The following is a 16258-nucleotide window of genomic DNA, read 5'->3' on the forward strand; positions in this document are numbered from 1 at the left end:
TTGGCCAGTTAGGCCTTAATTATGGCTCTTTTGAGTCTGAGCAACACTAGAGAGAAGGAAGAGGAACAAACCATCCAAGTGGTATTGTCTGGATATATTACAGCTTTGAAAAGCATAATGCACATGATTCCTTCTTACTTTCACCAACAGAAATCAGTAACTCCTTTGGAGTCAAAGGAATTATGCTGCTGTAAATGAGAGGAGAAGGCCTGGAGTAAACAACTGATGTAGTGATTTTTGCTATATAACTGCACAATAGGTATAACAGGCATTCTCCCTAGTACAGCAATCCTGGTATATAAGGGGCTGAGGCCCAGGTCCTCTCCTCCTACTGCAAAACACACCATTTATTGGGCCCTTAGCTCTCTGTTGAAAGCACTAGCTGCTTCCCCTCGATTCATAGCACTAGAAGCCAGATTGTATGTGAGTGTGCTGTGGGGACAAACTTCCTGCTATATCTCCTCCCTTTAATGCACCTACATATGGGAGGAATACTTTTGCTTCTAGAGTTTCTGTCCCTTGCCTGAGTTCTCAGAGTCAAAACAGCAGATCCAGCTGAACATCAATAACTTAAACATAGTATTGTTTTAAATGTGTTAAAATTTGCTCTCCCACCAACATATACTCCAATTAATGTCAGCAGGAATTACATTCATATAGAACGTATCCCTTTCAAAGCTTTTAAGTAGACAAATGTAGAACTGAAAATTAAGAATCCAGTAAAACACTGTAGATGTTTAAACATATGATGGTGTTGTTTCATTCTGTCTAGATGTGGAGACACCTGCAAAATGAAGTAAGGTTATTTTAATAACCAGGATAATGATAAAAAAAAATCTTAAACAAGTCAGAGAGAACACAGCAAAAGCTGCCACTGTCATTAAATTTGCAGGCTCCACGGGTGTGGATTGCTCACAGGCATTCAGTTTTCAGAAAGAAAAGGTTGATATATGTAAGCAATCTTTTTCCCTGTAAGATATGCATTCTGAAATGTGAGAATTTCAAGCGACTTATGTTTAGTTATAAACATTCTATTGTATTACCCTTCTTTAAATAAAAACCGAATCAACATATTCTGTGAAAACAGTCTGAATCCACAACACACTTCCAGACAATTCCAGAATTTCCAGTAGATACTTCTCAAAGATCTACACAGTGCCATTGGAAGATTTATAGTTTAATATTTAGTTCCCGAGTTATTTATGTCTTGCAGCCAGAAATGCAAAACGTTCTAGAAGACATCAAGAAATAAAAATAAGCAGTATTAGGAATTCAAAGTATTACACCAGTACTAACTTTGTCTTTGCTTTGCAAATTGTATAGTAAGAGAATATCATTCTTCCACATTTTTTAAGATGAAATTTTATGCTGGCATGTAGCTGATTGTGACTGAGTGCTTAACAGAAGGAATACTAGAGTAAGAGCTTGGAGAGTCCTTAGTTGCTGGTCACATTAATATGCATGTGGGGTCATATATCACTTAGATCCATACATATAACTCCCCATTGACCTGAATGCATTAAAGTCAAGTATAGCATATGATCTAAAATTCTTGATGTGCATGATATATGAGATACCTCATTCTTACATATACATACATAAAATACTAAGGCTGTCTGGAATTATACGTCAAAGTGATTCCTTGCAATGACCTGGATCAAGAATTAATATATCACCCACAGATATAGCAACAGTCTTTGAAAGAAAAAAAATATGATAAATGCTGGAAAACTCCTTTTCTAAGTGAGTACCAATTAATATGCCAATTGTCATTAATTGTGCAACATTGGAGATGTACAAGTACAAATATGAAGGTTTGTAACACTCTGGATAAGCAGAGAGTGAGGGGCATAAGAAACTAACCAAATGTGAAAGGATAAGTTACTAGGTGCAGCTTGGCAATACAATGTGTGTATTTGTACTGTTGAAATATACCGGTTTGCTCAGTGGCTGGGAAATACAATACACTATATGTATTAATAGTTAGATCAGGCTGTTAGACTCCAGTTCAGCAAAACTCTTAAGCCACATGGGCTAATGTCAGAGCATGTGAGTAGTCACACTGATTTCATATGCATATACATAAATAATAAGACAGTTTGGAATTTTATGTCAAAATTATTCCTTGCAAGGACCTATCCTTATTTCAATGAGACTACTCACATGTGTTAAAGCTGAGACTACAGTCCCTTCTACATAATCCTATCAATATTTTGGCAAGATTTTAATGCAGAGTATTCTACTCTCTCTTTCATGAACCATGTAGATTAGTAGATGTTTATACGTGTGTATGATACATATATACATGCATAAATATATCAATAATAGGTATGAAATCAGAAATAGAAAAGTTTGAGAACCCTCATTTGCTTTTCTATATCCCCAACACTTAAAACCAAAATTTAAAAATACTGTAATTGTAGCTAGTAGGGTCTCAAAGCATGTCAGTGCTGTTACAGATAAATTAGTGGAAAGAGGAAAACCTTGGCTCCTGTGATGCAATCTACATACATTCTTAAAAAAAAGTCTGTAGTACCATTTCTAGGATTAAATATCTACAATATGAAACATAAACCCAGCTCTATTCCCAGAACATATAATCAGGATAACATTCGTCTGCAACACAAGAGCACAAAGCAGCAATGACAGCCATGTGAGCTGGTTAATCCAAAAAGCAAGGTTATTAACTAGGCAAACTATGGTACTAGTATCTTTGCTTTTTGGACTGATTACAGGATACAAGCATGAAAAGCTAAAGCAGCAAAAAGCAAAGGGCATTAATTTATTCTGTGGTGTTGGTATATACTGACTATCCCATACTTACTTTTGGTAGAGGTAGCTCTTGCTGAATTTGGTTTTCAAATTTAGATCTAGTCTGCAAGTTTAAAGTCATGCTTCTGCCTGCATGCATTGCTGACAAACCTCCAGAGTGCAGCATGCCAAGGTTAACAGTGTAGTGTTTGTAAGCAGCGGTCTGAGTAGAGGAAATAACCACGTGACAGGATATGAACACACATGCTCATTGAATTATGTATCACACAACCATGGTTAACTTCACAGGTTTTAGTTTAAGCAAACAAACAATACCAAGAAAGAAGTAGCTTTTTGATGCATGCACTCAGTTGAATAAAAGCACATACAGTACTGGTTATACATAAAATGAATACCATAAAAAGACTATAACACTGATAGCAAATGAAATATTTTTTTATACCTATAGTCTGAAAACTGTGGTATATTTTATGGTACAAATCCTTTTACGGATATAGGGTCAGGGATGCCCTACACTCCCAAAAATCTGTGTATCTGAAGTCCAGGTAAGTTAATAGCAGGAAAACCCATACAAGAGGTCTCTGTACCATCTTGTGTGCTATTTAATTGATCCCCAAGGCAGCTCTTTGTGCAAGAGAAGATTTTGGTTCGGACAGACACACAGTGAATGGGTCTGTGCACGCATGGACTAAATGGACCAAAATTCCACATAATAGGATCAGCTGGCTGGATCCACTACTGCCCATTTTCTTTATTAGCAGCTACAAACCAGCTGCACAGGCAACCTGATATGTTTGGGTTGAGGATTCAATCAGTTAGCATAATATGTTCTCATTTGGAGCAAAGACCTTCAACATGAAGTTTGTTATACTTCCTACATCTCCATAAAGATTGGTCCATAAAACTGATTTTGTGCAAAGTATCGTTATGGTCACAGTATCACTTTCTGACTGCATGCTGCAAATTTACTATATATTAGATCATTTTCAATTGCATTCATCAATATGAACCTAATTTAATCAATCAGGATCTTCACTGCATGCTTTATATGAATGAATGTATTCTTTACACCAAACACAAATATTTAAAATAATTGTGAAGTGTGTCCTAAACCAACAAAATCCAGAAAATACAAAATTTAGACTGAAACCTCTGTCCTTAAGATACCACATTTTGATTAGGTATTATGTGGTCTCCAAACAAGGAGTAATTTTACATACCACAAGTATAGCAATGGAGGTAGGGAAGAAGTTTCAGTCTTCAAGATAAATTTTTTAAGTTTGCCTGTTTAAGCCTTAATGTTATTTTAACATTCATCATTCTTTAGTACATGAATAGCAATGGATATCTTGACTTCAGAGTTGTTAAGATCCAGCATAAATTATGTATTTGGATACATTTTAAAAATGCATATAATTTACATATTAAACCACAGCAGTTTTTCAAAGCCGCTTTGGTTTATGAAACAAGCCCATACTTATAAAGTGTATTTTTTGCAGGATAGTCAAACCATGCATAGAAATATTATATCATCAGTACCAGATTTTGCATGGAAAATAAACATGCTCATCTTTCTACAGCTAAATGGGTATAACAATGATCTCCACACTGAAAAGCAGTAATTGTGCATATCCAATGCTACCATTACAAGTTAAATAAGCTATAGGTTTAATATTGCTTCCTAAAAACACCAGTAAGGGTTAGAATACACTTTTGACAGTTTACTTATGTTTTTTTTCCCTCTCTTTAAAAAGCTATGATGTATTTGTAATACACTATTGCCAGACAGTATCCAGAGCCTTTCAATGCTCTCTGAGCATTACTGAAAGGGTAGGGTTTCAACAGTACACCCATATCACTTCTGAAAAAAACATCAGCAGTTTCTTTTTCTTTTTCTGTTTCTTTTTTTTTGGTAAGGACTCCTGGAAATCAAAAGAGTTAAGCCTTCTGAGTTAGTTTTTCAGTGAAGAGTGCATATTACAGGCAATGGAGTCATATGTGAAGAACTTCTGAAAGCCACTACCATCCCAAAGCAGGAGAAGAAAAGTCATAATGAGTCTGTCTTCAAAACCTCGACCAATCAATTATTTACTTTAATATGACTTCTGTTAGTGATTGTCAGAAGTAGAACTGACTGGAAAATTTTTGTTAAAATCGTTTTCATTTATAAAATACTATTTTGATTAAACTGATTTTTTTGTGAAATTGTATGGATTTCAGTGAAATTTCATTTAAAAATTGGAAATCATTTTGAAAATGTCAAAACATCCTATTTCAAAATTTTCAGAACAAAGTTTTGATTTTTCATTTCAAAACATCCTTTCATTTAAAATTTACTTTATTTTTATAAAAATAAAAGGGGGATCAAAATTGAAAACTTCATATATATCAAAACAAAACATTTTGAGTGACCCTAAGCAATTTTTCCCCCGAGTTTTGTTCTGCAAAAAATTTTGGCTTTATGTCCCAATTCAGAGTGAATTTTTTTCACAATTTCAAAATGTTTTGAGGGATGGAAAATCAATTTTCTGACCAGCTCCAGTTAGTAGTTTTCATTGGTATGACTTTTTTTTTTTTAAAAAAGTGGTGTCATGTTTGAAACCCCAATAAGTCATGAATGATACATTGCCAACCACAGACCATATTCTGCATTAAATTATACCTCTATTGCACATCTGTAAATGAGAGCAGAATTTGAACCCTTATTACAAAATCATTTCATTTATATAAAAAACAAATCTACTCTCCAGCCATCCTTTATGTAAAGTTAGATTGGTTTAAAAAAAAGGAAGATGAAAAACAGTATAATTTTTTTTAATTACCTTGTTTAATTTTATTTTTAAAGGCAATATTGCTTTGGCCTGTAGTCACTAGCCCCCAGCAACTCCTTCTTTCTTCTTCCAGCCTGGCTTTGGTGTTTTTCAAATATTGGCCCTGCTTTAAAATTGAACATTTACTTACAAAACTAAACTGGGAGTACTGAATCCTAATCTGGATGGAGGGAAAACAAGTTATTTCCCACAAATTTGGCCATTTGAAGAGTGTTGGCTGTTAGATATCAAAGATAAAGTCTAAGTCTGGTTGCAAAGATTTGGAGGTCGTTGAGCCACTATGAAAGTAGATAATTTACCTTTCATTTGAAAGTAAAAATTTACAGCAGCCAGGGTGCCTGTTTTTCTTGCAGGCCTGTCTGACAAAGGATGCACAACTATCCTTTAAAATGTGACCATCAGGGATTCAAGCAGTGAGACATCAGTGAGAAACGTTAAATGTTTCTCCTTAGCCAATGTGGCACTCAGCTGTGCTTCAGAGGTAGCTTTGGTGCTATGAAACTTTAGGAACAGATTTTCTGTCTCCCGGCTGTGGCAGCACAGTAGGGCTTAATAAGCACCTTATGGGGTCACAGAAGAATTCCCTGCATGGCCTTATGCTGTCCTCCCTGCAATCTCCAGCACATGGGGATGCCAAGGGTAAGGAAAGGAGGCATTATAGGGGGCAGGTCCATAATGCATGGTACTATGGAGATTATGGCCTATGTTGCAGCATACAGATCATTCAAGACAGGCTACTGTATGTTAGCTATACAATTTATGCTGGGGGTAGGGTAACCATACATCTCATTTTGGCCAGGACAGTCCCCTTTTTAAGCCCTATCCCGGGTGTCCTAATTTTTGGATCAAATGCCCAGTTTTGCCCCCAAAGTGCACCCTATCCAATGGGGCATGGAAGAATGTTTGGGAAGGCAGGAGTAGGCTTGCCAATTGTGGTTGGATGTATTCCTGGAGGTTTCATCACATGACGTAATGTTTAATTAAAGATTAGTCTAATTCCTGGAGACTCCAGGACAATCCAGGAGGGTTGGCAACCCTTGGGGGAGTAAGCGGCAAACACCAGACCCACACAGTGGGGTTCAGGCGAGCAGTGATGCCAGGTGGCTTGGGACAGCCCTGCATGCAGGAGGGAACGCAGGCAAGCAGCTCAGACCAGCTCTGCCTGTGGGGGTTGGATGAGAGACTTGGGCGAGCCCCACATGGTATCCCATTTTACCTTTGGGAAATATGGTCACCCTTGCTGGGGACCATTTTCGACACTAGAGCAGCCAAGAATCTGAAGTATGCTGTGACACAGAGGCCCCTTGGGGGTTCATTACTCTGCATCAGCAACTCCTGAGAGGCTGGACATATTCACTACAGCTAATACTCGTCATGATATATATTTAAAAGATGGCACGTAATACCTCTCTGGAAAATGAATAACTCACTGATCATTAATATTTTTGCATGATGTATGCACTGTCAACCCACAAGGGATTACACAGATTTTCTGGAGTTATGACTAAAACGTGTTTAAACCAGGCATATCAGAAGGAGTTGATAAAACAGTCCCTCACACCTCCAGACAAAGGAATGAGGTTGTGTCTGCTTGCACGTGTATTTCATCTAAATTGAGTAAGGTGTGACCAAAGACAAAAACATATTTGCATGCCAGGCAAACAAAGCCACAAGGAGTGCAAGTGGGGAAAAAGCAATGACAGTATCAGCACGGGATGGAGACCGCACCCCCAGGAAGCCTTCCTGCCCTTCACAGAAGGGTTAATGAACCTTGAGATATACTTTTCAAAGGTTTACTGGACTATAAAGAGAGGGACAGAAACCCCTAAGTTATTCTTCACCTGAGGAGATGAGGAAAACCAGCACCTTGGACTCTGTGGGGACCCTAAGAGCTATTCACTGACTGCTGGAAAAGGAAGCTTATATAAGGTAGTTTCCTCACTGAAGACTGTAGCTTAAGCTACATCTTAGCCATTATAAAGCATATTGTGATTTTTGTTTTTTGGTAATCCTTTCTATTTTTACCCCATATGCTCACTTAAATCTCTCTCTTTCTGATTGAATAAGCTTGTTTTTACCTTTTATCTAAACCGACCAGTGCTGTGGTTGAAATAAGTGTTTGTCAAACCCCAGTTAAATTAATGAGCTGCAGAGTATAGTCTCTTTAAAAGAGCAACAAACTTAATAAGAATCTGTGAGTGCTACAGTCAGAAGGACTGGACACTACAGAGCAGATGGTTTGGGGGAAATTCAGGACAGGGAGGGTCTTGGGGTCACTTGGAAAACAGTAACTAAGCAGTGGAAGCCAAGGTCTGACATGCATGCTTGTGTTCAGGCTGTTGGTGTCAGGGCTGTGAACCACCATAGCATAGCACTTAAGGCACCCAGAGTTGCAAGGCAAGTGGTGACACACCTCTTACTGATCTGGGTTGAACCCGAAGTGTCACAGATGCAAAGGTGGGCGGCATAAAGCCATATTTGGTCCCTCCTCCCTAAACTGTGCTGTGCACTTCCTAGAGGTACAGCCAGAGTCAGATCCTTACTCTACTTTTTAAGAGGAGTTCAGACCAAAAGTTGAAAATCTTGGTACCTATACTGCCATCTAAACGAGTTTTGAAAAGTTTCTTCAATTTTTTCCGAAGATACACCATGATACATGAAGATACAGCTCTGACAAAGCTGAATTGGGAACTTCATATTTTAAAGTAAAAATTACGTTTTAAACCAGATTAGTAGTCTACATAGTATAATAGTTTTTCTGGTGGAGAAAGGAGGACGCTGATGAAGGCGATATGAGGGAAGAAAAAGGCCATTTTAAGGCTCTTTGTTTGTTTGGCCATTCTTCAGCAGTGCATTCTCACCCACTAGCCATTATTAATTTTCACATTTTTCCATGAAGGTTATAGGGGAGCTGTAACATTTTTGTTTACATTCACCCCCCATAGTCCATCAAGGTTTGCAGTTTAGCATCCTTCAGTAGGAAGTGAGTTGGAAATGACTACTGGCCACAAACTACTGGAGGAAGGGCATTCAAAATCACAGGGGAACTGAAGAAGACAGTGTCCAATAGTCTGAGAACACAAAAAAGTCAAACAAATACAGCTTTAAAATACATTCACTCAAAATAGTAGGGAAAAGTTTTTGTAATAGTTTCCTTACCATTTTTTGCCTTTGCTGCTATGAACTGTTTTACCTAATACGGAGACATGTTGCATAAACTACCCTAGACAATTTTAAAATTATTTTTGAAATTATGGGGCAAGATTCTGATCTTGGTTAGTAGCATAATTCAATTAATTTACACCAGTGGGATATAAGAGTTATGCTCATTAAATTTACAATAGCAACAAACTAAGCTAGGATTTGAAACCATTGGCCACTGATGCCCTTCTTGGGTATCCCAGACACCTTGTTGTGGCTAACTGCACTAATGGACTCAGAATGGATTTATTTTCTACACATTTACGTTGACGGTAATTCCATCCAGATCATCTACTCTCAATCTTATTTCCGTTCTCTGAATTTGTTTTTAAAATTCTTCCTACTTATTGTACGGGTAAAAGTTTAGTGATATCATTTTGGGAAACTGAAAAACAGGAGAGTTGAGATTTTTCCACTAAGATTCAGTCCTTTCTAGTTTCATTTCAGAACCTTCTACTATGGCTGATACTGTTCTTTGATAGAAATTATGGTTGTAGTGTTTCAGACAGTCCTGAAGTATAATAAATGAAGCAGGTTTTTTGGTACCAAACACGTTTATACATAAGCCTCCATAAATCATTTACCCAAGAACCCCCAATACTAATTGATTATATATCTTACGTCAACAAAATCTTTCACAGATGAGTTCCCCATAACACAAATACAGGGAATCTCAGAATCAGAAATTTGTATATTCACCACTGTACATGCACATACTTAGAAATATTAAAATATAAAACTAGAGCATTAATTCCAGAGAAATGCCAAACATACCCTGTCTAACCTTCTAGCTTCTATATGTCTAAGTAGCTGTTGTCTCCAGTCTGCAGGCATTTTAGCACAGCTCTCATTTCCCTTCACAGGGGTAGGCCTTGTCTTTATATCACTGTTATCTGAAGGCTTGTCACCATAGTTACCCAAGTTATAGTCCGATGGTATCTTTTCCAATAGAGCTGCCATTGTAGGCCGAGCTGAAACTGGCCTAGTCTGAGATGTACCATAACTCTCTGTACTGTAGCTTCTTGCAGACAATGGCCTCCTTTGTGTAAGGTTTTTAACTGGAAAACTTCCAGACTGGGCTTTCACTTCTTGATATGAAGGGTGTTCATCTTCATACCTGCCATTTCTTTTGAGGAACTGGGTTTCAGACACTGAGATACTGCTTTGGCGTTCCATAGCTGCTCTATACTGAGGTCTGCTATACCTATCACTCTGAGGCAGTTCGTGAGGTTCGCTTACTCTTCTATACATTGACATTTCAGTGGAGCTTGCCAATGAATCAGCTCTTCTCAAAAATCCTGACCTTGATCCCTGGGTTGAGAACTGAGCATTAACAGCCTCCTCATTAACTGAAGGCTGAGAGAATGAAAACATGTGCTCCATGGGGGGATAGCCTCTATAGGCTCTTGGACTAACCAAATCCTTGGCAATGTTTTTACTCTGCTGGGGAACATATTCTGGATTGTGTTGAAAAGGTGGTGGTATCCTCTTTTCTGCTTTAACTTCCACTGCTCCTTGAGGATTGAAGCTTTGGTCAAACTGATAGACTTTTTTGGTAACAGAAGGCTTTTGCTGCTGCTGTACCTTAACACTTCCATAACTCAGCAACTCATCATCTAGCATTGGTACAGACTGGCTACGAGACATACTAGACATACCATGCTCCTGCCCTATCATTTTATCTAGTCTTTCATGGGTTCCTGCATTGTCATTACGGGATGCATAGTTTTCTAATGGAATATTATAAACTTTATATGTACCAATGTCTATCTCATCAATACTTTGCGACTTCTTAAATTTACTAGTTTTTAAATCTCTCATCATTGGGGAAAGCCTCTCTGTACTCTTGCTCATTGCAATAACACTTTTAGAAGACTCTGGACGGCAATGAATATGTGAAAAGACATTACTAAGACTTCTGTTAGCATTTGAATCATGATACTCCCAGGTTACTCCTGGAGAAAAAGTGCTAGCTGCTTCAGGAGATTCTTTGATATGATCTTTCCTTTCAGGCAAAGGGCTGGTGGTGGGGGTGCTCTCCAATTTAGAAGGAAAAGCGGTCCTATCTTCAAAAGGACTTGGAGTTCTGGTCCAATTCTGCCAAGGATTGGGAGGAGGCACTTCTGATTCAGGTGTGTCTCTGAGTGTAGGCTGTTCCAGTTCCAGGGGAATGCCAACTATCCTGTCTTGTCTAATTAAAGGCCTGCGTCCATGAGCAGATGTGCTTCTAGATTTAGCGCATAAGAGAGGGTTAGTGCTAGGATTCTCCACTGTGCTCTCCTCTGCAACAAACCCTGTGTTATCATAGTGTGGGGCATCATTCCAGCTGTCAGCAAAAGTGTCACTCATTGGATGCCTATCATTGCGCTGCTGCAGATTTCCCACTGAAGCAGACTCTAGCTGGCTGAGTAATGGCTTTGTCTCAAGAGGCTGTGGAAAAGACTGCGCAAGCCTGCAAAAATTAAAAATAAAATGCAATGAAAACTATCCCGGCCTCTGTTACAATAAGTGAGCAATCAGCAAAAAGAAGTTCTTACAAAACATCCTAATGTTTTCTCATGTATATCTAGCCCTTTGGATTATATTACAATATATATAAATTATGGCAGTGCTTTGTCACGAAATCTGGCATTTTCTAACTTTTGAGGGCTTAGCTTTTCAACTTAAATAATTTTTAATTTTTTTGTATGTAATATAACTTATTTTTCGGCAAAGTGGGTAACTCTGCACATAATAATTCAGCTATAAAATCCTTTGCTGTCATAAATCCAGGAATTAACACAATTCCAGGCTGAAAAACAAAGCTTCTGAAAATTTGGTGCATGATGGCCCTGATCCTCTTGTCCAGTTGGACAGCTTTGTGCTTCTGCAGCAATGCAATGGCATCCCCATAAAGCAAGCTTAACCTGCCTGTGGAGGATTCCGCATGTGTAGGACACATTTTGGTGGCAAAGAACTGCTGCAGCAGTTTCTATTTTATGTTTCCAGTGTAGGGGCATGGCTGGGGTAGAGAAGAAGTGACTCGGTATCCCTACGCCCTGGCAATCTCCAGCTGCTAGAATAGTCCCCTTGAGGCTGTTGATACCCAGTGAAAATTAGAGCAGCTTTCAGGCTTCTTATTTGTGCAGGGGTCCTCTCAGGACAAACTGAGGGCTGGGGGTTACAAGCATTCTGTCAATCCTAAAGTGTGCCAAGCACTCCTCAGCTGCAGCTCAGGATCTAGGCTTATTGTGTGCAAACCGTATAGCATAGCAATTTACTATGCACTTTCAATATGTGGTTATTTCACTTTAGAAAATATAACAGAGAACCTGACTCTCCACTTCACCAGAGAATCAGACCCAGTAAACATATACACACCTGTTACCCCACAGAGAATTATTCACTGCTTCTTTGGCAGTTGTTTGCAAGGACCCCATTTTAACACGAGCATTAGAGGACCCTGAGGAAGCTTGGGAAGGTGAGTAGTCTGAGTAAGTGCCTGAGGAAACACTGTTATTGAGACAGTGGATTTTATCTGCTTCAGATTCATCTGTTGATTCTGAAATAAAATAGAACAAGCATTTTGTGGGGTTGGAGCATTCAGAAACTAAACATTCTGGAAAAATAAATGTTCAAACTGTTATTATGCATATATTTAAAAACATGTTTGTAAGATATCTGCAAATCAGAGTGTAGTATCCAATACATCCAAGCACAATGTATTACTCCTAGCTCATCTGTCTAGCTGCATGCATTAAACATGCCTTCACTGAACACTATTGGGAGTCAAGATACTGTAGTACCTTTCTTTTCTTTACCCAGAAGAACAAGTTTGGGTTGGTACAAGGGAGCCTCAGCCATTGAAGGGCGAAGTTCTGCTATCCTCATGTCATTAGCAGGATGTCCAAAGGAATCCTGAGACAGAGAGAGAGAATAATACCAAAGTATAAAATAAAATTATAGTAAGGTGGACTTGCAAAAGGCAATGAAGAAACAGCCGCATTTGTCATGAACATGGAACTACATAAACCCAGGCACAGACAGTATCATTCTAATCATGCTGAAATTGTCACTCTACAATTCTACTTATTCATAAAATATTTTAACAAAGCAGTAATATTATGATGAGAGTGTGTTTATTCTGAACACGCAGATGAGCTAGATAGAACTTATGAGATGTGTTAAGGCCACACACATTCTTGATGGAGTAAAGGTTACAAAATGTAAAATTTAAGTAGAAATTAATGAAAATTTAGAAAAAAACTACTCACTTATTGAAGAATTAAGTATTACTCATTCATTTGCTCCGATTACAATGGGACAGATCTTTACAAATTCAACTGTCCCTGCATGTGCACTGAACCAAAAAGCAATCTTGGCTCCAAAAGAATTTTCTATGAATTTAGACTAATAATAATGTCAACCCTGTGTTTTGAGAATAAATGCTAATCTGGCTGAACTTCAAAAGGTTTCCTGCATAATGCAAGGAGCAAACAAGATGTGTGCTGCTAAAATCCACGCTGCAAAGAATTAGACCAGTAAGTCATTTGTTTCTGTTTTTAAACAAAACGTGCTTTGATTGGTTGAAATATGTGTTCTGACACTTTTGGTTAATTATGACTTGAAAGATTATTTTAGAAATCATAGTTTGCAGCTCTCTTTAATAGAATAATTCATATTAGGATTAAACTGAAAAACATTTTGAAAATCAAAAATCACTAAGTTCACAGAATTTAAACAATAATGTAAAGAAAATTTGGGGTTAAAAATGCAGAGAGAACTTTGAATGGTCTGAAAAAACCCCAAAGATTCTGACTCATCTTTGATCTACTTATAAAACCCTTGTTTTATAATACCGAGCATTTACATATTTATTTTTCATACATAATCTCAAAGAATTTTACCAACATAGGTAGGTGCTATCATCCCAACACACAGATAAGGAAACTGAGGCACAGAGAGATCAAGTGACTTGTCCCAGGTCACACAGTGAATCAATGGCAGAGCCAGGAATAGAACCCAGGTCCCCTAGTCCACCACTCTAGTCATCCACGGTGCTCCTTTAAGTGTTGTTTCTGATATTGTATGAGTTGGATGAAACCTTGTTATGGGGTTGCGGTTCATAGGTGCGAATTCACTCTTCAGTTAACATAACTATAAGCATAAGACAAAAGGAGTGCATGAACCCACCCAGGAGCTTTTGCTGAGTATTGTTTTGAGCAGGTGTGTGTATGGGAAGACAGGACACAAAGAAACTGAGAAGGAATGAGAGAGAGGGCCTGCACACACAGAATGGAGCTATTGAAAGTATGATAGCTGTCCCTGGAAGAAGCCTGGGGAAAGGTTTTTGGGTCAGGAGTGCAGGCTGGAAAGAATGCTCCTGGTGCTATGAGCAAAAGAAGCTGTTTCGTGCTACTTCTTTCCTTCTGAAGTCAGAGACAGACGACTTCGTACATTATTTGTAAATAAACAAAACAGCATAAAGAAATATCTGACTACCACCAATTTCTACTCCCAACTGGTACACTAACGGGACCCCAAACTTTGACTTGCCGCTCAGGTCAAAAGGGGCAACAACATTTTGATTTTAGAGGCTTATAAGGAAAAGTAAGGGGAATTAACTCAATGGATTTCCTAGAGACTCTGCCCTTTTGCCTTCCTAGTACTGAAATAAATTCAAATTGAGTCCTTAGATTGTGCTAAGATTGAACCCATTTAATTTAAAAAGTGAAGTAATATATGGTTGGGGGGGCCTTCTCATTTGTTTCCAGCTGGATGTGGCTCCTCTTTTTCAGCTGTCATTTCCAGCATCAGATTCTTTGTCCACAGCTCAACCATAAAACTGTCTTGTTAAGTCAACAACCCAACCTCCCATCAGAAATGCTCTAGACTCATCCATTCGTTCATTATCACTCACCCAGCAGCTGCTACTGCTTGATGATCTCTCACTTCACTCAGAACCGTTTTAGCACAATTTATCCCTTTGTTTTTCACATTCAACCAGACAGTTGCTGCTTCCCTCCTTGAGAAGCTTTATGATTCCATATATGCAACTGAGCCCAAATGCTGCACTGTCTGACATCTTCAATCTGACTGATTTTCTGTACTAGCCAGCTATCAGATATGCTCTGAAAACACCAAGAAAGAGGAAGAAGGGAAGTGAGATAGTGGCTTGAACCATGGAGGGGTAATTAACATTAGGGAATCACAGAACAGGGCAGTTAAGTGAAAGGAATGGAGATATGAAAAGGGATCATTCTCTGTATCTCTCCTTCTCTTCCCTTCCCATCATGACATGGACATGGTTCAGGTGTGAGGAGAAGTCTGCCCATGGAGACCTTGTGAAGGACACAAGGTGGGAAGGGAGATAGTGGAAAACACACTATCTAGAGGAGTTACGGGGGGGAGCCAAGCCTCAGGGGAGACCTTGGGGAAGGCAGCTGATGGAACACAGCCATAAGGGGCACTCTGATGGAACACAGGCTCTGAGGGATTGTCTTGTGGGGGGTACCCAGCCTCAAGGATCAGGAAGGCTGGTGTGGAACACAGCTTTGGTGAGAGACGTGGATGGTAGATGAGTTAGGGGGACGATAGATTCAGAAAAGACATTCTGGGGTGGGTGGACACAGGGTGGGGGAAGAGGGGATGATAGTATCGGTCATATGGAGAAGAATGAACATTTGGTGGAGAAGACTTGGTAGCAGAGAGAGAGGGAGAGAATGAGAGGTGTTAGAAGGGAGAGGGAGGAAAAATTGGCATTTATAAGTAGGAGTGATGGAGGGAATGCTGGGGGAAGAGAGGTGGTTTGAGCCTTGCTGGAGGTATACTTGTAGCTGTGCACTTCTGCTACAGAAGGTGGAGGGGGGTTGAGGCACTATGAGACTCTGTCCCCCCAGCCTTCGTTGGCAAAGTTATTCCATCAATAGCGAGTTAAATGACTTTGTGAGAAGATGAAAGAAAGGAAAGAGGTGCAATATTCAAAAACACAATTTCATTAATTAAAAAGGAAACTATGTTACTATTGCTCTTATTTTCATAGGTTTATAAGATATATACTTTATTAATTGCTTTTAGTAACATGAGTGAAAGCAAAAATAAGTGAGAGGATTGTCCTTTGAGAGTACTATTATACTTCTGTAGTGATATTTTAACATTTTTGCCTTACATGTAGTTATACCTTCTCAAAATTCCTTAGATTCCTTATCAGTTAGTTTAGTCAGTTCCTCAATGTTGGCTAAACAAATATATATATTTGTTTCTTACGCATACTCCGTATTTATTGTAATATATTCAAGACCTCAAATTATTTTGATACACCAGTTACAGTTCCTTTATACTATTTTGTATAAAAATACACTATATAAAATATACTATATTTCCTATACAATATAATAAACACACACAAAAATTAAAGTTGGCCATTATTTAATAACATTTTGTCAATGCATCAGTCAGTTTCCACTCCAATATAC

The 16258-nt window shown here is 38.5% G+C and overlaps 1 protein-coding gene across 4 annotated transcripts in view; it reads right to left on the bottom strand.

Moving 5' to 3' along the window:
• LRRC7 (leucine rich repeat containing 7) overlaps nucleotides 1–16258 on the bottom strand; it is a 113118-nt gene that overhangs the window by 44997 nt on the left and 51863 nt on the right. For all 4 annotated transcript variants that reach the window (XM_050961001.1, XM_050961003.1, XM_050961002.1 and 1 more), the window contains exons 9-11: nucleotides 12590–12701; nucleotides 12165–12345; nucleotides 9579–11256 (exon numbers count right to left, since the gene is read on the bottom strand). In XM_050961001.1, the coding sequence (XP_050816958.1) occupies nucleotides 9579–11256; nucleotides 12165–12345; nucleotides 12590–12701 (1971 nt within the window). The remainder of the gene's footprint in view (nucleotides 1–9578; nucleotides 11257–12164; nucleotides 12346–12589; nucleotides 12702–16258) is intronic.

Source organism: Gopherus flavomarginatus, chromosome 7, assembly GCF_025201925.1.
Source record: "Gopherus flavomarginatus isolate rGopFla2 chromosome 7, rGopFla2.mat.asm, whole genome shotgun sequence".
Lineage (NCBI taxonomy): Eukaryota > Metazoa > Chordata > Testudines > Testudinidae > Gopherus > Gopherus flavomarginatus.